At 37.5% G+C, this 24,620-nt stretch overlaps 1 protein-coding gene across 3 annotated transcripts in view; it reads left to right on the top strand.

Annotated features, from left to right (window-relative positions):
- The window catches only part of NUP58 (nucleoporin 58), a 37,709-nt gene extending 18,751 nt beyond the window's left edge, over window positions 1–18,958 (top strand). For all 3 annotated transcript variants that reach the window (XM_052812448.1, XM_052812447.1, XM_052812449.1), the window contains 4 exons: window positions 2,178–2,379; window positions 8,376–8,474; window positions 11,290–11,385; window positions 16,843–18,958. In XM_052812448.1, coding sequence (XP_052668408.1) covers window positions 2,178–2,379; window positions 8,376–8,474; window positions 11,290–11,385; window positions 16,843–17,012 — 567 coding nt within the window. In that variant the 3' untranslated portion in view covers window positions 17,013–18,958. The remainder of the gene's footprint in view (window positions 1–2,177; window positions 2,380–8,375; window positions 8,475–11,289; window positions 11,386–16,842) is intronic.
- Window positions 18,959–24,620: the final 5,662 nt, after the last annotated feature.

A 24,620-nucleotide genomic window follows, 5' to 3' on the forward strand; every position in this document is an offset into this window, starting at 1 on the left:
ACTGACAAAATGTGAATGTTCTACAATTCATAATTTTTCTTGAGATCATCAGAATCCTTCTTGGTTACAAAAAAAAAAACCTTGGAGAAGAGTACAAGTGTTTGGGATTGTTTCTGCTAAGTGACTTCCTTAATGGGAATACCTCTGGTAAATCTTCTGCTTGTTTCCTTCTCAAAGCTTCTTCTGCACAGTATTGCTAGTTCTCTAAACATCTGAAACTTTTTACTTTTCCTGAATAAAGTTCGGGGATACTGAGGATCTCGTATGATCTAGATTCCTTGCATTGCATTACTTCTGTCAGCAAGGATATTCACTGGTTTACACCTACCTGCCATCAGATATTTATGCTGCTCTTAGTTAACTCAGTTTTGGTACCAGGTATAGAATATATCAGCTCCTCCGTAATTTTGGCAGAATTACACGAAAAGGATTCCAAATGTGTTCTGGACTCTTTGCTTCTGAGATCTGAGTGTAGCCTGAACTTATGCAGTGGTCTTTGTGATGACACGTTTTTGTTCCTCTTCAGTGTGAAGAGCTGGGTTAGTATGCAAGGATAAGCAATAGTATCTTCAGTACCTTGTCAGTGTGACTGAATAGGAAAGGCTTTACTTCAGCTTAAGTATTCTATTGCTTGAAACTAAGGGGCTGGTTTGAGGATTTTTCTTTTTTGGGGGGAATTTTTTTGAGATTTAATCTAGTGGGTGGACATGAAGGCTGATATTTTGGAAGACACAATTATAACTAAAACTTAAAAATCAGAAAAATGGATGTACTGCTTAAGTGGATCTGTCATTCTGACCATCTGTTTTAGTTTTTCAGCTAGGAGATGCTAGGAGAGGAGAGCAGTTTTGAAACTGCTGTCTCTGCCTTATGGTTTGTGAAGGCAGAGCTGTGACTGCAATTCATTCCTTTGTCTGAAGTAGGCTTTCTGGTTTGCACATACGCTTTGATTCAAAGGTCTGAAGTTGTAGAAAAATATGGCCTAAAACGTCTTTGCACAGGGCTAGTTGTTAAATATATTTACATCATCTGTGAACATATAGATGTATTCTGTATCTAAGGTCAGTGAAGAGTAAAATGTGCTTGGGCACAATTCAAGTAGAGAATGTCATTAAATCATTCTGCATAGATTAGCCCTAAGAGCTGCTCTACAATGTCTAATGGCATTTGTCAGCTCCTGTGGCAGTCAGCATGTCATTGTATTAAATCTCATCAGAGTTCTACAAATGTCTCTTCTCTCCAAAGACAGCACTCTTGATGTGACAGTGAGGTCATTCTTTCTGTGTGTTTACTGCTGTTACTTGATAGATTTAGAATTACAGCTGTTCAAATCCTGAGTCAGAATTTTTGGACTGTAAGCTCGTCTTCTTGGAAACAAGCATATCCTTAGCCAGGAACACAGGACATAGTGCACCTTCCATAAAATTTGATTGAACCTACTGTTCTTTGGTTTTAATAAATCTATTACATTTAAAGATTTTCTGTTAGAAGATGGAAATAATTCTATCAGTTCTTTAACTGAAGCCATTTATTCTTTTTATGTTACCTAAGATATCCATAGTTCCCTCATCTGTGACAGGTAGAAGTGGCTCATGATGAACAGGCCAAGCCAGGTGTTGCCACAGAAGGTGGGGTTTTGAGGGAGGAAAGGGCATAGATAAGGGGAGGGGGATCACGACACAACAGATTTGGGCTACTTGTTAGTCTAAAGCAGAATGATCTAGTGCATTTGCACTGCATTATATAGTTGATGAAATGCATCAGAAACAAGAGTGAATTCTAAAATTCTGGTAGGTTCTTTAGCTTTGTGCTAAGAAAGGCAGGCAAGAGTGAAAGGAAGGAAGGAAATAGAGGTGAAGATAATAGGGGAGCAAAAGCAGACTCCATGCAGAAAGGGTAGCACTGAAGAAGAGTGTGTTGTTTTGTTACAAGCTAGTAATATGGCTGTATTTTGCCTTTTGGGTCCACTAGTACAGTGATACAAATTGAATTGTTCTGGCTGTAGCTGATGTAAAACAATTCTTTCCAGCTCATACCCTGACTAGACCCTTTCAGGTTGTGGGAGGCTTTTTTTTTTTTTTTAAATGTTATTTATAACTCAGTGTCTCTTTCCTTATTAAGTTAAGGTTTTATGTCAAATACACTGAACTAAAATGGCTTCCCCCCACCCTCTTCAGATGCTCAAAGACCAATACCTTGGCTACAGGAAAACCTTTCTGGGAGATGCCATGGATGTGTTTGAGGCAAGACGAACGGAAGCTAAGAAGTGGCAGAGCGCGCCACGTGTTACCACTGGACCGACCCCTTTCAGCAACATACCAAATGCAGCAGCCGTTGCGATGGCTGCAACACTTACTCAGCAGCAACAGCCTGCTACAGGTCTGAGTGCATTCAAGTTATAGATTATTAGTGTTACGACAATAGTAAATTTGTGTAAAATTTTCTATGAGGTCTTCCTTTGTGTTAGACTAAAAATTTAAACATTGTGATGAGCAAAGTTACTGATACATAGCCAATAGAAAAATGCAGGGTAGACTTAGCAATAATTATACAACAGATACTTAATCTTGTGAATTTCCTTGTATTAGTGATATTTACTGTGTTGTTCGAACTTACCCCTTGGAATGTGAGTCTTCACTCTTAAGTAACATCTCTGAATACACATAGTATAGCCTCTTTCCAGAATTGTATGGTTATAGTAAATTATTTCAAATCGGTGAGGAGAGAATATCTAAATGCATATTACCTTTTCTTATGTAAAATTAATATTGCATTTTTATATAGCACTTTGGAACTGTAAAATGAAAAATGCTGTAGAACAGGAAGGATAGTGGAGCAAACATCTGTAGAATAGGAAGACGGATGCCTGGCTTATTATTTTATAGCCAACTCCTTTGTCAGGGTGATGTTGAGGAGTTTTTGCTAGCCATTCTGCTGTTGCGAATAATTCTTAGAGAATGTAGAGTGGATCAGTGGTTCTGTGTATGCATGTGTGTAAGAGGAAGGCCAAAACAGAGGAAATGCATGACCCACTGCTAATGAAGAATAGATATGTATGGCAAAGTAAATAACTTAAGGCACCTTAGTTGACATTGTTATACTAACCAACACTTCTCAGAGAGGGATTCCTGAATGTAGAGAATGGAATTAATATTTAATCATTTAACAGAAATAAGATAAATTCCATTTAATTTTACTTGAACATGGATATGTATGTGTCTGTCAGCAAATTATGAAAATCATAGGTAACTTCATTCTACCATTTTTCTAAAATGTTGTTTATCGTAGGTGTACTGAAAGTCATATTAGCACCTTTTCCTTATCTTGTCTTATAATAGCAGTCATATTTTCAAAGGTTTTAGAGACCTATGCAGCGACCACCCTAAGTTTGACAAATTAATAGACTGTCCTTGCCATCTCCATAAAAGGAAAATAAAATGTGCTTCCAGCCCTGGCCCTTATAAACAGCAAGGAGATGGGTTTAAAAGACAAATACACCAAAATATTTTGAACACAATGAAGAATGAAGTCTTTATGAAATATATCTTTTCTAAATTTCCATCATAGACCACAGTCTTCCTGTTTCTGCTATGTTAATCCATGGAAATTTGGTTGAAGTGACATCTGCAAAAGAGTCTGGTTTTAAACAGAAAACACGAGATAATGTAATGTCATGCTTCAGGATTTTTAATACAGATAGAAGTTGGCTTGTGCAACCTAATGTTGCCGGAGTAGTTCCCTCTCCCTTCATCTTCCTCCTTGTCTCATGTTTTTTTAAAATACTTTCCACGGTCATTACTGGATTAGTTGTGTATGAAAGTCATGTACTTGGGATGCCACGTTTAAAGTTACACCTGCATTTTTGTGAATTGGGGTGAGGGATTTGAACTTCTCCTTCCTAGTCCAGGTTCAAGAGAACTGCTAATAACTTCAGTAAATTGATGCCATTTATGGCATGACTTTGTGAATATTCTCTTAGGGGTAGGACTTGAAGAGAGGAGACAAAAAAAAAGGCAAAATTGATCTGTACCAACACACCTGATGTAAGGTGACTTTATACCTTGAGGTATTTTGTAACATTTTGTAGTGAAAGGAGCAAATGGGAGTCTATGTAGGTTGGTTTTGAGGTTGGGTTTGGGTTTTTTTTGGTTGGTTGTTTTGGCAGAGTATTTCAAAAGCCAAAAATGTGCCAACTACAAGAGTGATGCAGACAGAACAAAGCCATTAACTTACGTCAAACATGCCAACGAAAGTAGACAACAATTCGTTTACTACTTATTCAGTTGGAATACTGTTACCCTCCATGCAACTCACTTGATGATGTGGAGAAACAGAGGTAGATTGATGTTTTGAGTGGCCCTTCAAGAGTACTTAAAACTTAGAAAATGGAACTTGAAGTCATCTTTTCTGTTCCTCTAGCTCAAAAACAGGACTAGTCAGGCCTGACCTATTTCAGAGATATCTTAAAGTCTTAAAAGCTTGCTAGAAAGGAGAGTTTCACAGCTTTCCTAGATTACTGATTTCAGTGCTTGACTTTTTCCCAACAATTTACCTAAAACTTCTTAGCTTCAGATTAAGGCTGCCACTTTTTGTCTTACTCTGAGTGGAACAGGAAAAGAATTTATTCTTGCAGTTTTGCAGGAATCTTTAAATATTTAAAGACTGCCTCCTCTTCATTTCCTTTTCCTTGTTTGAGTTTTCAAATGGCCATTTGCTGCAGTAAAACTGCAAATGTTTGCATGTTTTAACTTTGCGTTATGTTATTATGAATTTGATAAACTATCTGCTATAAGTTAAAATAGCGTGTATTTCTTTGTAAGATCTAGATCCTGAGGTGTGGGATAGATGAGGTGTAGTAGAAGATTATGACAGAAAATGCTATGAAATGAGGTGTCTGTTAAGGGGGGGGGAGAGGGTGTCTGTGTAATACCTGACCTGCTGTTGCTGTTCTTGAAGATAAGAATAAACCAAGGAAATTAACCTGGGCTTTAAAGTTTTTGACTAAAATCTAATCTACGGTACTCTAGTATTGAGGGATCAGGATGGTTAGTGTCTTTTTTAAAAAAAAATTTGATGTTTACATGGTTAAGTCTATTTCATAAGCTTAATTTAGAGTTAGTTACTGTTCTTTCTCTGAAAAAGATAAATAATAATGTATTTTAAATTTGTGTTCAGAAGTTAAAAGTTTAGTAGCTACATCTAAGCTGTGGGATCAGGGAATGTTTCCCCAGTTCCTGGGTGTAGACATGCACCCTATTTATGTTCTCTCTGTGTGCCAAGACATGTCTGGCTTCTATTGAACTAAGTAAAGCCAGTGGATCCTGGCCATATGGAAGAAAGGGAGCAAAGATGCACTCCACTGGTCTCCTGGGATGGATAATCAGGACACCAGGACTGCGGTGTGCACACTGAAGCACGATTTTTGTGCTGTTTTTTGAAGCTGGAGTTACTAAAATTATGCTTAAGTCTTGCCTGCACACTACTTTTCTCCCTATTTTAGCACTTTTGCTCTGAGCATAGCTTTATTGGTAGCAGTGAGGCTGATCATGCTTTTGTGCAGTAGCAGCTAGAGTTTTAACCACTGCCTTACCTGCACCCTCCCTGAGCAATCTTGAACAGCATGGAAGTTAAAATGATGGTGGCTAGTCTACCTGTTATTGATAGGACTAAAGTAAAAGTTTTTGAAGGAAATCAAAGCCTAGTGAACTAAGAGCTGTAAATGCATGAGGCTGATCTTTTTCTGGTAAGACTAAGTTGCCTTAAAGAAATGCTTTTATTCATGCTCACCTTTCCTCCTATAAAAATAAAGTACCCTCCCAAGAACTTAGTTACTCTCTCCTTAACTGGTGAAGTGCAGAGTTAGTCAAAGCATTATTGAGCTATTAGCACACTCTGTGTTTTGGCTTGACTCGGTATGAGACTGAAGTGCTAATGAGAAAGGATACTGAAATCTTTATAGCACTTAAAATTTTTATTGTGTAATTTGATATCAACCTTGGTTAAAATTAGTGTATTATTTTGTCAGAATCAGATCTAAGTTGTGACACTAAATTTGTTCACTGTTAGGACCAGCTGTGATTTAAAAAATTGCAGAATGTCACTTTAGGAAATCTGGCTGACTTGTGTGGACTCTTTGTAGTGGGTCCTATTCATTAAACTGAAATGCTCTACAGGGCAAATATATCAAGTTTTAAAATGTTAAAATACTTGTTATAAAGAATTTGTCTTGTACCTATAATAGCCAGAAGTGCCAATTTTTTGCTAGTACTTTTGGCATCGAAGAATCTTTTATTACTAGGTTTTTGCTATTGAAAATTATGTTTACTTACAAGAACTGTAAGTAGTGATGATGCCTTCAGAACATTATGGTACAAAATCAACAAATATCATATGCTGTTGCTCGATGAAAAGCTTGTTAGCCTAAGGCATAAGATCCTGTTTTATATAATCTGAGGTGTTTTAGAATAATGTTTTTTTACTGGTTCTAAAAAGCATGTCGCATTTGGTAAAAAGCTTGGCCTGGAGGACTGTAGTGTTTTGTTTTAAGGTCTTCCACTAACAGTGCCTCCTACTGAGATAGAAACCTGTGCACTTGAGAAGGGACTGGATATGTGTTTTGGAGTTCTTTTAGTTTATTAGATGACTGACTAACTTGTGTAGGGTTTTTTGTTTCTTTTTATTGATAACAGTTTTCTTCTTATTTTTAAAGAGCTGCTAGGTAGATGTATCATTATTTAAACTGGATGTAAACAAGTTTAGTTTGAAATTTATGTGAAAATTTGTAATTATAACATCTGATATACTTTTTTTTTTTAGTTGAAAAAATAGCTTGGGTTTCCCAACTATTCCCTGCTAAGCAGAGACTGAAAGCTAACAACTTTTAGTTGCCCTTAAAATCTAGTTTAACACTACTTTGAGTATACAGATGTCGTTCAGCTTGGATCACATAAGAATTTTGTGTTCCTAGCAAAAATGTTACTTTTCAATATACAGTGCCTTTCACTTGATTCAAAATGATTTTCCATTTAAATCTTCAAATACTGAAATGATTTTAAAAGCTTGAAATATTTACATTTTAAAACTCTAGATAAATATTAGTAACAGGAAACTTTGTAGTATGAAGGAGGAAGTTTTGAATGAAAATAAGCCCAAGTGTGATAATGGTTTAGGAAAAAGACTGAAATCATCTGAGCTTGTATAGTAATATTTGAATAAATCATCATTTTCATTGATATAGTACATAAAGTATGTTCAAAGATGGAGAAGGCTACCTTGAGGAAAGGTGTGAATGTCTGTGGATTAAGAGTTTGGCACTGTATCTTATCTTCAATGGTTAAAATTTTAAACTAGTGCACTGAAAACTGTTTGAAAAAGACAGGAGTATAAGATTGTACTGTGAAAACTGTCAAAATAAATTAATTATTTATCAGAATTAATTATTTTAAAATGTGTTAGTAATGGGCTAGCAAGTTGATTCTTTATTTCCCAAGGTTAAGGGGCGGGGGGGGAAGGAACTGAGGCTGTAAATTTCATCTTGGCAGACTGAAAATGTTTTTTGACAGTCCTGCATCTTAGTGTGAATATGCAGGGAAAGTACTGTCAACTTTTTTTTTAATTATGGGACAAACTCTGACTCTGAAATTTTGAATGTATCTAATTCATTAAGGTACACAGAACTGTGCCTTTTGTAAATGTTTATTTAAACAGGTGGTTTGACTAGTTTACCTTATTGAATGGTGTTATGTAGCAGAGCTTAAAAGATCTCAGTTATCACTTGTGTGGAAAAGAATTGAATTGTCATGTTACTGTGTAATTGACTTGCTTAAAAATGAACAATAAATTTAATAAAATAAAGTCATTGTCTTGTTTTTTATCTTAGTGTTCTGTTTAAATTTGGATGGAATACTTGACTAGTTTTGAAGATTCCGATTTATTAAATTAACTTTTTTAATATAGTTTTAGTTACATTAGTGTCAGCGCTCATGTTTTTAATTTGAAGGTTTTTCCCTTATTCTGATTCCATTAATACAGGTGGCAAAATGTTGTTACCTATGAGTTCTCTCAAGGTTTTGATTAATGTTTTAAAGTGTAAGGTGAGACTGGTTAACTTTTAAAAATACTAAATGGTGTTGTTATCATGTTGCTAGCTTTGACTAGTTTCACCTTATTACAGTCAGTGTTTTCTTAGATTTTTTACTAGGTGGATGTAGAGGCAGTCAGTTAAGTGAGGAATTTTGATGAGGTAAAGTTTGGGATCTTAATGGGATTTGTTGAAAGCAATGATGTTCACATTATCAAATACTTGAATAAATAAATAAAGGACCTCTTTACTATGAAAGAGTAAGGCAAGTTTGTTCTCATTTTTTTTATACCAGGGCCACAGCCATCTCTGGGAGTTAGTTTTGGAACGCCATTCGGCTCAGGTATTGGCACTGGCTTGCAATCAAGTGGCTTAGGTTCTTCAAGCCTTGGAGGTACACTTTAACTTTTCTAATCTTTCATTTAATTATTATACCGCACATCTTAATCTCTTGCAAACCTTTAACTCCCTAAGAGGATGATCTTTTTCAGGGAAGGACCTTACAATCTGGCAGTCTGTGCTTTCCAAACTTCTTCATGTCTTGCAGAAGGAGTTGCTAAGGCTAATACTAAGACTAATAAGCCATTGTAGTGAAAAACCAGGATGAATTAATCACATAGAAGTTCTGTTCTTAAGGCTAGGGAAGTACATCAAGTACATCCTTTTGTAACTACAACTTGACTTAATTTTATGTATATGAAAGTTAGGCACCTGAGACATTGGATCATGCTGTAGCTAATCCATAGAAGTTTTTCACCTTTATGTACAACTCTTAACTATAGGGATCCATTTCTGCTTGGATTAAGATAAGAATAAATGCTAAAAAATTACTACAATTCTGGGATCCTGCTTGCTGAAACATACTTGCTTTAGCTGTCACTCTGTCCCTCAGTGCTGAGGTGGAAAAAAAAATCCCTCTTCAAACTGAAAAAGCAACATTTGAAGGTGAGGGAAGAATACTTATCAAAATGTTAATAGTGCTGGTGGGAAATGTATTCCAAGAGGACACGTGACTGTGAAAGAGTAGGTGGTAATAAAAAAGATTATAAAATTCATGTAGACCTTTCCATTTAAATGTAATGAATTCTCGGTAGTAGAACTACAAGTAGAATCTAAGTGATTAGTAGAATCTAATCTGCATGTAAATTTCCTATCCGTATAGGTCAGGGGTTCCTGTTCCTACAGCACAACTCAAAAGACACTAGTGTCCTCTGAAGCTCTTGTATGAGATCTGCAAAGAAAATTGTTACATCTGCTGAGCACAGACATAATGTGTTGTGGTTTTTCTTGTTACATCCTCTCCTCTCTGCCACCTCAGTCTGCATCCCTACATTTTGCCTCTTTGAGCCAAACATATGAATCAGTGTCGTATTTAAAATGATTAAATATCACTTGGTATTGAAAAGATGATGTAACTTGAACGTTGCATCAATTTTACCTTAAATTATCATCTTGAAGTTATCTTATAATCTACCGATGTCCTTTCTCCTCAGATTTTAAGCTTTTTCAGATAAAAGGAAGTCTGTACATCTAAACAGGAAAAATAACTGAGAATAGTGGACTAAAAGGAAAGTACTTCTGAATTACCAGGTTGTTCCCACAATGTTTTAAATGCCTTAAAAAAACCCATAAAATTCTTCCTTTTCAACCAAAGAGGTTGTAGACTACAGATTGTTCATCTGTGTTCACCAATCTTGCCTATGTAAATTAAAGAACATTTATTTTTAAATTGGTGGACAATTGCTTCTAGTTTTGTCTTAGAGGCCTAACTTGTATTCTTTTTTTGCTAGTTCTCTGCTTAGAAAGGCATTTGCTTGCACTTCATCTATTCTGTATTAATTTGCAAAATTTTCATCTTTTGACAAATCAAGACTTGTCCGATAGAAGCAAATGTAGAAGAATAAAGGAATACATGCAAAAGGTCCTGCAGGTGTGCTCTTGGAAACAAATTAGCAGAATGAATACTGAAGGGTTTTTTTGTTTTGTTTTGTTTTTAATCTTGGGGGGGTTTGAACAGGACAATTTTTATGTATAGTCTTGAAACATCGTTTTAATTGGGGAAATTTGCTCGCTTTCAGTGATAAATATTCTGTCAATTTTGTCAGTGATAAACATAGAGGCTCTTGCATTTTAAGTATATAAGATACATAGCATAGGGATGCTATGCTTCGTTAAATATTTGCAGACACCTTGCCTGATCATTGGTAATTCATTTCAAACTAGATAGGACAAAAGATAGGACTTCAGATAGTGTGTTCAATCCTTACTAGTTTTAAAATCTAAAAATTATTTCTGTAAAGGAATGGTGAAGGCTCAATTTGCAGTAAAATGCAAGTATTTCCCTGACACTTGAAACTTAAGATGGGGGCGTAAATTCCTCAAATACAAATACTCTTCTCTTTTGGAAACCTCTGGAGACAGCCAAAATCACAGAATGTATTTCTCTTACTGTTCCTATTGCCTGGCCTCTATCTCAAACTGCAAATATCAACTTACTTTTCCTTTGAAGTGATCTCATATTAATAACACAATTTAAAATCTTGAAATAGTTATATTACGAAATTAAAAATGTCAATTACAGAATTAACAGAATGAGTTTTATTACAGCTATATGTTTATGGCTGCCCTTTATACAATGATTTCTCCCATTAAATATTGTGAAATTCTATTTCTATTCTGTATTGAACCTATTTTGTGGTTTCCTAGATAAAGCTGATCCCCAATAACCTGGGAGGGGGACGACTCTAAAATAAGCCAAATGTAAACTCAAGAAAATGTTTACTCTAGAGAACTTTCCTTTGAGTTGTGAATGAACACTGCGGCTTTCTGTAATAGAAGTCGTATAACGTGTCTGAATTTTCTTAGTTTTGGCCCATTTGTTTACCATTTTCTTGCCAATTTAACAGCTATTCAACAGCAATTTTGTAAACTCTGATAGTTTACTTCACCTGTTCTTATATCTTTTCCTTTACTCAGTTTTGTATTTTGAAGGAAGTATTTTTCTCCGGTGCTTTCCTGTTTGCAGTTTTCTTAACTCAATGCTGTGTTGAGAATAAAACACTCTTGAGACAATAATCCTAGGAACATTTGTTTACCAAATAATGCTTAGAATTATGTTTGGTTTTAGAATATTAGCCCAAAACCTATGTGTCTTTAATTGCTGTGTCTGTAATTTTTTTTGTTGTATGTCTTTACTATTATTCTACTAGGATTTGGAAGTAGCTCTGCCTTTGGAAGTAGTGCCACAGGAGCATCATCGTTTGGGTTTGGAACTACAAGTAAACCATCAGGAAGTCTAAGTGCAGGTTGGTTTGTTTCTCTTGAATTCAAGTTTATCTTAAAGCAAAAGTATTATAATCAAACTGCTGTCCTCAGTCTAAGAAAGCTACTGAACAAATGTGCTTAAAGTTGCATGTGTATATAATGATTAAAGTAACTATTGCTAAATACATACTTTCAGAGAAGTTCTTAGGTTCTGTTAAAGGTCTCCTAGGTAGACAGTGTTGAGTGAGCATTAATCTTTTCCGTTTGATGGTGTCTATCTAATTAGGAGTGGAAACAGGAGATCAGATGCATCAGATTGGATCAGATGCAGCCTGAGGCACAGAAATGCAGTTACTACTTCAACGCATAGTCTATACGGTTACCGAGCTATTGAAATTAGTGTATAAATTTGTGACAAATATACCAGCAGTTTGACTTCCTGTATTTAGAAGTAAAGTTTAAATTATTTTTTAGAAGCCCAGAATGTTTCCTTAAAACTGTTTATTTGCTTATCCTTTCTATTTGAATAGTAAGTTTTAGATATTATATCTCTGCATATATCCATAATTCATTGTGTTAACTACTTTGAAAACGTTTCTGTGACAATTAAACTACTCAGTACTAATTTCACTTTTTTGATTTAATTTTGGTGGTGGTGAGAAAATGAAAATACGGATGCAATTGTTTCTTAACTCAGATGTTTGAAATCTTAGTCACTTCTATAGCTTGCATCTCTAATTGCTTTTTAAATAGGAGTTTGGTTTTGAGGCAAACAGTTTACTATAGTCTGTTTTACAGTCTTTCTTCAATGACAGATTGAAGGAGTATTATGTCTCCTGGGATTGGCTTTTGGTAGCATGTTTCTTTTTTAAAAGCAAAATGTTTTTTTAACTGCTACTAATACAAACATACCAAGTGGCTGGTATTTATTAGCAAGTGCCCAGTACATTAGCTTGGACCACTGTCTTCGTAGTTGCCATGCTTTTCATTTTGTTTTGTTTTTAACTTGGTTAGTGATGGGTTGTGCTGTCAAATTAGGCCTGTAAAGTACCTTAAGCTTCGTATTATAAGGTGGAAATAGCTCACTAAGCTGGCTGTCTAACACTCATGAAAGTGTAACACCCTTGTAAATTCTTGATCGAACATCTCTGATTTTGCAGTATGCTGTGTCTAAGCATCAACCTTCTTTTGCTTAGTTAGCTTTTAATATCATAAACAAGTGGAAAACTTACACTGTTTATGTTTTTATCTTGTAGCTTATTTTTCCTGAGCCTATATTAAATTACCTATTATTAATAGTATTGCAGCATTTTAAGCTGCTAAGTTGCAAAGTACATAATTTAGTTTTTAGTATATTAAAAAAACATAATTAGAAAACTAGTAGTATGGGTCAGTTGTCCACCACTAATAAGGTATCAAGCCAAAGCAAGTCTGTCTTAGCTATGTTGGTGGTGTGCAGAGACAATTTAGATGTCATTTCACCGCATTCCTCAGAACAGGCTTTGTCATGGTGGCAGTGCACCCAGTCTCTCTTTAGCAGTAAGAGAGTTGGACCTAATAAAATGAAGATTGTTTTCAGTTATCTCAAGAGTCTCGGCTACAGAAAGTGGTAACCAGGAATATAAGAGATTAAATGTAATTCCCATCATTTTGTGCTTATAAAATAAAGCAGTCGTGAAATTCTGATCTAGACTGGGATTATGGAATAGAAACCTCTCTAAAAATTTGGTAGCCCAGAAGCACATTAACATTTACATTTTTATATCCAAAATCCTATGCCGTATAGCTTTCGGATTGCATATGATCTTTAGTTTAATTTTATTGAGGGTGTATAAATGGGTTTGAATGATGCCCGAGGCTAGCCAGATTATATATTTTTTTAATTTTAATATGTCCTGTTTCTTAGATAACATTTACAGGATCCTGAAAAAATATTATTGTTTATATTAGTTATATCTTGTTTCTGAATGTTTTTCTTTTGAAAAAGCTAGGAAAAGGGGGTGAATATGGCTTATGGGATATAGTGTTGTTACTACTTGTGTTTAGATGCGAGTGCTTAAGTATTTTCCGAAACTAATGTCTAGTAAGTGTTCCATCACCCTGTCCTTCTAGGCTGCTTAGGTAATGCCCCAAGTCTCCTCCACGTGTTTTCAATCGGTTTGTTATTGTTTTAGAATGAAAATTATAGATTCCCAAATTGCTTCTGTCAAGTGTTTGTAAGTTATGAGTTAGATTTAATTGCTTTAAAAGATTTGAAAATGTTTCTAGTAGTAATACTGCTCTTCTCAATTTCAGTTTGTATGTTTGAAGAGAAAATTTTGAGTCCTCTGAAAGTACTTTAGCATCTTCTCATAGTAAATTGGGCTTAGTCCAGGAGCAGTCATTGTGTCTACTGTGTCAATAGATGAAAAGCTGAGCAACTGCAGTCTTCTCTCAATTTCTTTAGTGCACACAATTGTGAGATGAAACAAGTGTCTCAGACTTCCCTCTGAAACACGCAGACATTGTGGAATGCTGACTACAAATCAAGTCTCAATTCCTAATCTTATTCATTTGATGGCAACCGAAAAGGCTGATGTGAGTGGGATGTTGTAAAAAGCATTAAGACAAATGATGGCAAAAAGGAAAAAAATCACCATTGAATTTATAGATACAATGGTAAGGGGGGGGGAGGTGTACACACGCACTATTTTTGTGAAAACTGAGATGCTAAATAGGCTTTGAAGAGCTGAGCTGAGAATTTGTGTTGGAGACTTACAGAAGAATAGCAGCCTCAGTACATGTGATAAGAGATAGTCAAGTGGGATTGTGGCTGGACGTACTCATACTGCTGAAAAACAGACCTGAATATAATCCATGTGTAACTATGAGCAGCTTTCAGATACAGAGGCTAATAGTACATTAGTCAAAGCTGTGCTGGAAATTCTTTTTGAACTAGAGCACCTATTGTAGCGTGGGGGATGAGGGCAGGAACAGATTGCCTTTGAGATCTGCTGAACTGCTGTTTATCCCTGTAGCATTAAAATAAAAAAAACTGTTATGGGGAGGTGTGTACCTCATGTTTGGCTTGCCTATCTAAAAAGCTGACTGAAGCAGAGATGCAAAAAGCCTAAGGAATAAAGTGTACTCTAAGGTCCTTCAGAGGGATGCTAATTCTATGCCCTCAAAGGGCAGGTTGTCATTTACTTTCTGAAAATAATTGTTTACACATAAGTAATACTAATTTCAACAAAGAAATCATTGATCACATTGTAGCTATGGTTCAAGACTATGTGACTCTTCTGTCTAGAACTGAGCTATTCCGTGATTGATTCTCTTTCCTTGCAACAGGAATAAGACTGAATGTATACCTCGTTCAAGTTTTTTTCCTGAACATTTACTCTGTTTTAGGGTTTGGTTTATTTTTAAGAACGTCGTACCGTGGCCTTGTTATGCTGCCATGATGGACAAAGTCATTTAGATGAATTTCCCTTCTGCCTTTCTACGCTTTTGTGGCTGCCCTAAATGGCACTTCTGACATAACAGCTATTACTTTCCAAGTTATATCTAAATTAACAAGCACGTTCTCAGTCTTCTATCACACCGTTTATACATCTCTTTCTTATTCTAACATTACTCAAATAAAGCTCAGGCTGCCTTCCCTGCGTGCTTCAGAATAATCCCTGCACCTAGAAGCAGCTAGGAGGAGGTACTTCTTGAGCACTTTACCCTTGCCTACTGAACTCCTGACACTATAGATCACATACAGCTTTATTATGAATGGCAATCATGATGTTTTCTATAGGAGGCAATGCTTACCTGTTATCTCAGATGCATACTTGAAGTAAAAAGGTAACTTACCAAGACAAGTTTTGATTATTAAAGATTTTTTTAATTCATGAGACACCCTGATGAAGAATAAGCTTATTCCTCTAAAAATCTTACTTGGGATTCAGAGTTAGCAGGGAAATGGAGGAATAGTTGCATCTGCTTCACCCCTTACATCCTAGGATGAGACAAATTATTCGACAAAATTTAGACAAGACCCAAATGAACAATATCATTAGTCACACTCTAGATCTGCACGCTCATTACATTGACAATGAGTTCTGCACAGGCAGCTGTGTGTTGAAGGACTGCAGTTACTGGGATGTAGGTAATGGGGGATTTTCTTGACAAGATGATGTGTGTAACTGAGGTCCAGAGATTGCAGGAGGAAGAGTTTCACGTTATGTTTTGAAGTAGTTCTTGATGCAAAGCATCAGTAACAAGAGAGAGAACAGAAGACATCAGGCTTGTGAGAGCCACTTTGGGATTCTGATGAGACAACCAGTTGAGTTTTTATTTCTGTGCTTTAAAAATAATTTGGCATTGAGTTGAAGATCCTGATGGGATCAAAGGATTGCTTTAACTGTCTACTAGACAAGTAACAAAACTATGTTAAGTAATGTGTGTTGAGAATATACCCTTTTTTGCTTGTGAATCAGTCCTGTTTTTTCTTAGTATTTTAATTGTTTACAGGTTTCCGTGTGCAACTTGTATGAAACTGTTAAAATCTTAACTTGCTCATCTCATACTTGTTAGTTCATGTGATCGGTTACCTTACTCAGTTTCTTGAGAGAACAAAAAGCAGAGTTATGAAGTTCTGCTTCTTATTAAGTAATAGTTGAGAAATTTCTAGCATTCTCTAATAGTTTCAATTATTATCCAAGTTGGTTGTGCATAACTGATACAAATTCACAAAAGAGAGTAAAATGAGTTGGTGTTACTGTTGCTGAAAACTGTAAGCAGATTTTCTTCAACTGATCTTGTTTGATAGCTGAACCAAATGTTCAATTTGTTTACCTTGATAAGAGGGTGGAGTTGAAATAGCGCAATTTGCTCACCTAGTCATTCAGTTTTTCCAAAGCTTTGTTTTCAGTGCTGCTTTTTGGTTTAAGTCGTAAAGGGTGGTTTTTAAATTGCCAAGAATTCGGCAAGGATTTTGAGCCTTCTCTGCCTCTCATTTAAGGCATGGTCTGTGCCACATACGTTAATACAGGCAAAGGTAGCCTAGACAGTAGGGCACAAGGCTGGGAGCTCCGACTCCAGCTTTGCCATTTACCTGCTGTGAGTGGAGTGAGCGGGCCGTGGGCTGCTTCTACTTCTGCCTTCCCTCCCACCCTACGTATGCATTACATATTTAGACCAAGAAGTTGAGGAGTTGTGCTTCTTCTGTTGTACAATTTCAGTGAGACTTTTGGGTGCTGCTGTTGTATGGATACTGGTATGATAGACTTGTGATTTAGGATAGAATTCTTTACAATCACTGAGGTAGACTGCATTAGTGCTGTGATATCCAAGTTGTCATAGCAAGTCCAAGTGTGTTAGCAATGTGGCATACTGCTGTAGATCCATGTTAGTATAAAGTATTACAAATATTGGTAATAAAGTGGCTGGTGTTCATAACTCCAAGGAGAACAAACTTGCAATCCTGATATAACTTATGTTTTAAAATATTTTTCCCTCCCTCATATAAGGCTTTGGCAGCTCGACTACATCTGGGTTTAACTTCAGCAATCCCGGCATCACAGCATCAGCTGGCCTGACGTTCGGGGTATCTAATCCTGCATCTGCAGGCTTTGGGACAGGAGGGCAACTTCTTCAGCTGAAGAAACCTCCAGCTGGAAACAAGCGAGGGAAAAGATAGGCACCCCTTTTAGGGAAGGGGAAGTGAATCAACTTTGTTCATCTGAAAAGTCTATTTTTCTAGATTGATGCATTAGTTAAATTGCATCCCAGGAGATTTATAAAAATTTTGCTACTTTTCCCTAGTCTGAAATACAAAATGGAATCATATTGAACAGCTATTTTCTTGTGAATAGAAACCTGTTTATGTATTTTTATTTTTGGTCCTAGTTTTAGAAATGTTCTATACTGCATTATTATTAAAGAATCTTGTAAAACCATCTATTTAACCTAATGTTAGTAGCAGAATATTTTTTGTTAATAAGCTTTATACCATATGAATATATGCATATTTGTTTTTTTGTACAGATAAAATATATTCTAGTACAAATACTAGAGTTCATATCTTCTGTTCCTGGATATGGCCTTTAAATCTACTTCAGGGTGTTTTTGTGTATATGGATGTAAATATATACAGTACAGTGCACACATCTGTGTGTATGTATGTGTATATATATATATATGTGTATAAAATACAGATGTGCAAACCTCACCCCATAGACAGGTCTCCTTTTCTTTGTGTATTCTCTTTCTCCATGTTCCCCTGTGGTCCCATATCTTGATGTTCCTAGGAGTTTCAAATAGTGGGTCCTGGGCTATGTCATCATTGCTTCTCGTGTTCTGTTGTTTAAGACCAGCTGACATACAATGTTAACTATTTCATAAAGTTTGGTAAGTAGTGGTTAGTAGCTGGATTTTTTTAACCTTTTTCTTCACCCATTTAGCAGCCAACTGTAAAGAAGAATCTGAGGTTTTGACACAGCATTTCATAGGTGGTGTTCCCAAACTGGTTTTGTTTTTTCTGCTGAGCTGAACAGTAGAGTGTTGCAGGACTTCAGCTGAAAGCTCAGGATGCCACGAGGTCTGTGTGCAAGCAGAGGGTTGTCGGGCTGGATGAGCTTTTCCCTGCAACTGGGGGAGATGGGATATGCTATTCTAATGAAAACCCAAATTAGCTGTTACAAAACGGAGTTGATTCACTAGCTTCTTGTCAGTGCTACTAGCACTGACTTAAAAGCAGTTGCGTATCTGCTTTCAATACGAGGTATAGTACAATAACTTGCTGCTAAGGAATGGAGGAGGAAAATGATGCAATTTGAAGGTTAAACCTATTGCAACAGTAGTTTATGAATCTTGCATATTACAACATCATAGCTTGTTGTGCTGCATTTCCAATTTGGTGTGCACTAGAAATAGCTGGGAAAACATCTTAAGGAGGGAATAATAGCTCAACTGAATCTTTGCAAATAAAGATACAGGCTGAAGTGTGAACATGGAACTTTGGAGCCAAGTTGCTTTTTATGTAGAAGATGTTTTGTATATAACACGCATCAAATGAATATTCACAATCATTTTCACAAAAGCACCTTTTTTTCTAAAACAGTTACAGTGCATAAGATTTTTCTAGTACCAGGTCATTTGCTTTCTATTGTTAAAGAGTTACTACCATTTTGTATGTTTTGGAAACGATGTCTGCATTCAGCAGTGATTGCTCTTTGACAAATGTTCGGTTTGTCACTTGATCTGATAAAATTAAGGGAAACTGAGCACAGAATTCTTCACTTTTGTACTTGTATGTTATTGCATCTTTGTGAGCAGTCTCTTAGGAAGGGATACAATGTGGGGGTTTTTTTTATGTCTCGGAAAAATAAAGCTTACAATTTATTTTAATTTCAACCTTTTTTTTAAACTTTTATTGGGCTGCAGTCAAAACCGTAATGTTTGTATTCCTTTGTTATTGCTTTTTTTACTAGTTAATATGTTAAACCACTGGACTCTCTTGTAATGTATTAATTTGTGAAACTAATTCTAAATGTGTACTGTTTGTCCCTATGTGCAACTTACCATTGTGCAAACAATAAAACAGTAATGCTGTGATCCTTGTAATAAATATTTGCCTATTTGAAAGATCGTTTCCTGCTGTTCTCCTATGTTATAGGAGAAACAAAAATGTCATCGGCTAATATGTAGAATTGTTTTTCCTAGAATTTATGTAGTGCAGAATTATTCTTGCTGAAGTTAGGGCCTTGATCTCTGGATTGAAAGTGAGGGGGTGAAGGGAGGTATTGTATTGTGGGTTTGTCTAGATCTCCTCACAGTGCACTATATAGACCTGGATCGTGCTGTAATGTAACACAGCACTAGGTATGGCTTTGTAAATTTGAAAGCAGCCTTTGCCTCCTGGTGTACCTGTGTTCTGTTTCTTTTCACATTAAAGCAACACTTAGGCTAAACTAAGGACATAAGTGAAAAAGTGATTATGTAATAGAATAATGACATGCTGGAGTACAACCTAAAGTCAAAATGGGATTTGAAATAATTATGTTCCCAGAATATTACTTGGGTGGCTGAATATAGCCACAATTTTCAGGGAGCGGCATTGTATACGCTGTTTGAGATGATCCCCACCCCCCGCAATTTAAAGACATGTAATATAATTAGAGTGCAAATCACAAATACATCCAAGGTGTGGCTTGGTTATCTACAAGGCAGGTTAAGAAGCTGACCTGTACTTAAACACTGTGAAATGAAATCAAGTTTGGATTATTTGTTCTGTAAAGAAAGAAAAATAAGTACTGGAGGAAGGTTGAAGTCACTTATGTAGGATGTGGTTCTCTATTAGTTTGTACCTTGTTGTACAGCTGTGGTGTAAACTTACTTATGTGACCTCTTTCTTTTACTAGAAGTAACTTGTTTTTTCTTCACGCTTCTCCCTATGATGAATGTAGCAGGAGGTAAGATAGCGTTGTGCCTTAGATTGCTTTCTTCATGAACCTCTTCCTGGTCCAGCACCTGAAAACTTTCTTTACGCTCACATTTGTCTCTGTTCCTGACAAGTTGGCTAGCTAGATACTACCACACTTATTGCTTGCTTGTAGATGGGGAGGGAGAAGGTTGAAATAAGGTGGAGTTGGGTAGAGTTTATGCATCTTCCTTACCATAGGAAATCCAAATCCAGCTATACCCCCTCCATCTACGTATTCATAACATAACTGCATTTTGAACCTCAGTTGCTTTTATAGCATCATTTTTAAAATGAAAATAAAGTTCAGGAATGCAGGTTTAGTGGCCTCTTTTTTTTCCTTCTTTGACATCAGCGGGAATTCTTTGGTTTTCTCCAGTCCCCTACTCATGTTAATAGTAGGAATAATCCACAGTCAGTCATGTCCTTACATGTTACTGGTACTAATACCTGGAATGTTGCAGCAGAAGGTGGGAAAGAAGCACCTTGTAGGTTCTTAGTGAGAAATCAAGAGTAACTATAGAAAAATCCTTCTGATTGTACAGTGTAAATGCCTTATGCTCTATAAAAGTTTGTTTCCCTAAAACTCTTATTCAAGTTAATAAGAACAAAGAACTAACTATGTGCAAAAAATTTCCAGCAATAAATTAATGCAGTTTTTGAACTAACTGCTGGTATTGTGCTGTCAGGCTGTTTCCCTTTTCCCTCTCATTAAGTACCTTTCAACGCTGCGGCTAGTATCTCCAGACACTGATGGGTGGTTAAAGTATCACAGTAGTAGATTTGTACAACTTCTCATGAAAATCAGCAGTTGGGCTTGGGAGGGGAGTGACACCGAGTTGGTGCCCACAGCAGCTCTGGAAGGCAGCGGTCACCCGCTGTGGCAGTGCCCGTGGAGCTTCAGCCTGGTTCTAACATTCGATCTCCACCCGCCCAGACAGGTAGGTGGCTTAAAAGGAGGATGGAGGTGGCGAGCGGGGACAAGAAGAGTGGGGAGGGATGAGGGGATGGAGTACAAGGCTTCCTCCTGTGAACGGGACAACTCGTTTTAATTCAGTTTGGGATCGTTGCTTCTGAACTCAATGTTGAATATTTATATGCTGGTATTTTTGTAGTCCCAAATCAACCGAGTTTGTAATATAATTTTTTGTATTGGTTGAATGTTGTGTTTAGTAGGTAGAAATAGATGATAGTAGCAGTTTCATTTTCTACATGGGTGACATTTTTTTTTACTTGGCGGGGGGGGGAATTATAAATGAACTCCATAAGCAAAGGAATTTAAAAAAATATAAAATTAAGGGAGTCCTGTCAGGAATCCAATAGCTCTGTTGGAGAATGCTGCTTTCACCAGGTGGCAGGAGGCTGCCAGGTACATACTGCCACCGCAAAGCCCTCGCAGGCGTAGCTGTCGTGCAGCATGTCACCTTTTGTTTCCAGGTCACTCACGTTTTCTTACGCTTTTTTAAGGTACTAGGATTTTGTTAAACTTCAATATTTGAATGATCCTTCTGACCCGTTTGATTCCTGTTATGAGGTTTATTACTTAATGCTTTTTTACTGAGCCTTGGGAATTTAATCTTTATAGCCCATCGCTGCAGTTGAAGTGCCAGCGTGAGGAGGTGAGTAGGCTACGTGTTACGTCAGCTTTGATAACTTTTCCAAAGAATGGTTTGCTTTCTGTTTTCTCACCTTCTAGAAGTAAGGCAATTCTAGCTTATTATGAACAGGTTATGATTAAGTTTAGAAGCTTCTACAAACTAGAAAAGCCTCTGGGTTGATTTTACTTTTGTTTGAGTATAGGTCTGTCCCTACCAAGATATCAGGTCAATTCTGTGGAACACTTGCATGGAAAACTTGGAATACGTACTCCTGTCCTAAACAGGTCAATAGCTGAACAGGCAAAAGATATTCTACTTTTTTGTTCAACTAACGTTTCACAGACTGATGGATTTCCCTCCTTCATTTCTCTTCAATGCAGGTGTCACTCTACGGCGTGTGCTTGGGCAGCAGCATGACAGCAGCTTTCTAGAACATGTAATTGCTTCCAAAATCCAGTTCTGATTAAAGGCTGGTGTTTATCTCCTGGGCAAGAAATCCCTTGCTGGCTCTGTGTCTTTAATGTGACATGTTGTGGTAACAGGGTATGCTGCAGAGGTGATGATCCCAGCCACAAAAGCAAGCTAGGATGATGAGGTTTTGATCAGACACTATGGTGTAGTAAAAAGGGAAAGAAATGCAGACTTGACAAATATTTCAAATCAAGTAATTCAAAATCAAACTATTTATTATATGAAACTTGAAATTCTGAAAAATACCATGTACTCTTAATAAGAGAAGAAGGGGGTGAGTTCTCATGGGGGGGGGAAATTGTGACAGTAGACTGAGAAGACTTTCAGTTGGGTGAAACCTTGGGGAAAAAAATACGTACAGATTACGTACAGTTGGGTAGCTAAAGCTAGTCTATTAACTCCATAGTTAAGTACCTAAGCAAAAGCTACTCTAAACTGAAAAAACACCAAACCCCTTTATGTGTATGTTGATTAAAGGAATCGAACCTTTGAACATCGACACTTTTGCTGTTGTTCTATCCTGGGATAAGGTAAGGTACATGTGATAAAGGAGTCCTTACCGAAAAAAGGTCCACCTTTCAAAGAAGGCTTGGGATGGGTGGGCCCAACCGCTAAATGGCTGTGATGGCAGTGAGCAGTTAGGCCAGCACTGCCCAGGTCCCAAGTAGTGTGGGGACATCTCTCCATCTCTGCTGGAGATGGGAGGAGGAGCGATGGCGAGCATACCTGTACCTTACCGGTGTGCCACCTTTGTTGTTCCGTGGAGCTGTGCTTGGCGCGGCTCTCCAGCGAGTTGCCTCCTTTATCCTTAGCAGCAATGCCCAAGGCAGCGATGGTGGTTCTCATTGAGCATCAGGTCAGAGAAAGTGAACTGACCGAAGTGATAGCAAAAGGAACATGCTAGCCTTAATGCCGGGGAAATGAGTCTTAGCAGTGCACGTTGTATCAGTTTCAAATAGGAACGGTCTTTTTTTTCTTTTCCCGTTTATTTTGGCTGCTGACTAAGGGAACTGGTGGCTGCCTGCGGGAACTCAGTGCAGCTAACATCGCCATTGCTTACCCCCATGGTAGCAGCGTAACGCTTAAACTACAAGAATAGCTTTCAACGAGCAGGCAGGTGTTTGCATACCTCCGGCAGCCAAACCAGAAGCAAGCCTTCTCCCCGGGGAGGGTGAGACCTGCTTCGGCTGTTCAGTAAGCTTACGCGGTACAGACCACAAGGGCAAAGCTCCTGCTTGACCCCGCGGTAGCAAAGTGAAGTTGATGCTGAGCTCTGCTCCGAGAGCAAAGAGGGAAGGCTTTTAACGTTTATGTTGGCTTCAAGCACGGTAATGCTCTGTCGGTGCCAACAGCAACCTCTTACTTGTATCGGAGATGTGCAGAAGCGGCTGGAACCGCAGGGAGGCTGTGGCAGCTCATCCAGATCGCCCTGCGCAGGGCAAGAATCACTGTACTGAAGATGTAGGTCTAATGCAAATGCCTATTAGCTTAAATTTATACTTTATTAATAACAATATTTAGCTAGAAATGCTCGTCTGAGTAATTTGTCACTTCCCTCTTGAAGCGTCGCTTCCCTCCTCACCTCTCCCTGCGCTTTATTTCTAGCGCCGCAGCAGCCGGTACAGCTGTTAGTTGTTGCTCTGTCACGGTGATACCCGCGCGGTGGTGGTGACGGGGTTTGCCAGGCTTCCGACCTGCTGGGAAACACTGGGGCAAAAGGGGTACTTGGGTAAGATCGTGGGCTCGGGCAGGTGGATGGTGGTAGCGTTCCAGCAGCGGCAGAAATAGTAACATTAAAAACCAAACAGGGTTGCAGAGTGGTGGATGTATCATTTAAAGTGAGCCCTGAGAATGGGGAGGGTCGGGGGGGCGAATTCCAAAGCCTCATTGCTAGGTCATGTCATCTTCAAGGTAAGTCGTATTTGAGCTATGCTACTGACATCAAGTAAAATAGCAATGATGCAAGCAGATACAGTCTTTTTTACTTCTTTCGTAAGCAGTATAAAAAAATGTCCTGATCTAGAAAATGTTCTCCTAAACAGTTAATTTTGTGCACCAAGTTGCTGTACTAATAATCCCTATATAAAATCCAAACCTGCAAATTAAGCTGTAGTCAGTCCCATTGAACCCTACCAAGAGAAGCAGCACTTTTTTCGTGTCTGGAGCTCATTAGTCTTACTGTACAGGCGGCAATCTGGGCTACAGCTGCACAGCGATGCTGCTTTCACTATATGGTGCCTAAATCCTTGTCTTGCTCTATGGTATTAGGAGATGAGCAACAGTAAATTTCTGTTTTAAAATTATCCTTAGTTCTGTTTTCCTGCAGTTGATAAAATGCTTATGCTTTGTGCTCTGAGTGGCATTAACTGGAGTGTGAATGTAGAAAATTCCTGTACTTTGGGGTTTTTCTTTTTTTAATTGAAATAACTTTATAATAATGATGCTTTGTCAAATTGGCCAGTCTCACTGGAAGGGCAGGTTGTGGGAAGATGGATTTAGTCCACAACAAGTAATTCTTCCTTCCTTTTTGTCTGAGGAGGGGGAAGAAACCTAAAATTCTTTCCTTTTTGCTAGTCGCTGGAGTGGTTGGTTAGAGCAGAAATAATAATTTAATTGGGAAACAGCACCCCTTTCAATTTGAAGATGTGCACGTCGGCTTTGTGTCCAGGCTTTTATATATTGTAACAGCAATCTACTCTGTCTGCAGTAAACGGGAGCTCCAAAAAATCAATGTACTGAGACTCCCGGGAGAAGAGCA

The sequence above is a fragment of the Harpia harpyja genome, chromosome 17 (genome assembly GCF_026419915.1).
Source record: "Harpia harpyja isolate bHarHar1 chromosome 17, bHarHar1 primary haplotype, whole genome shotgun sequence".
In the NCBI taxonomy this organism is placed as follows: Eukaryota; Metazoa; Chordata; class Aves; order Accipitriformes; family Accipitridae; genus Harpia; species Harpia harpyja.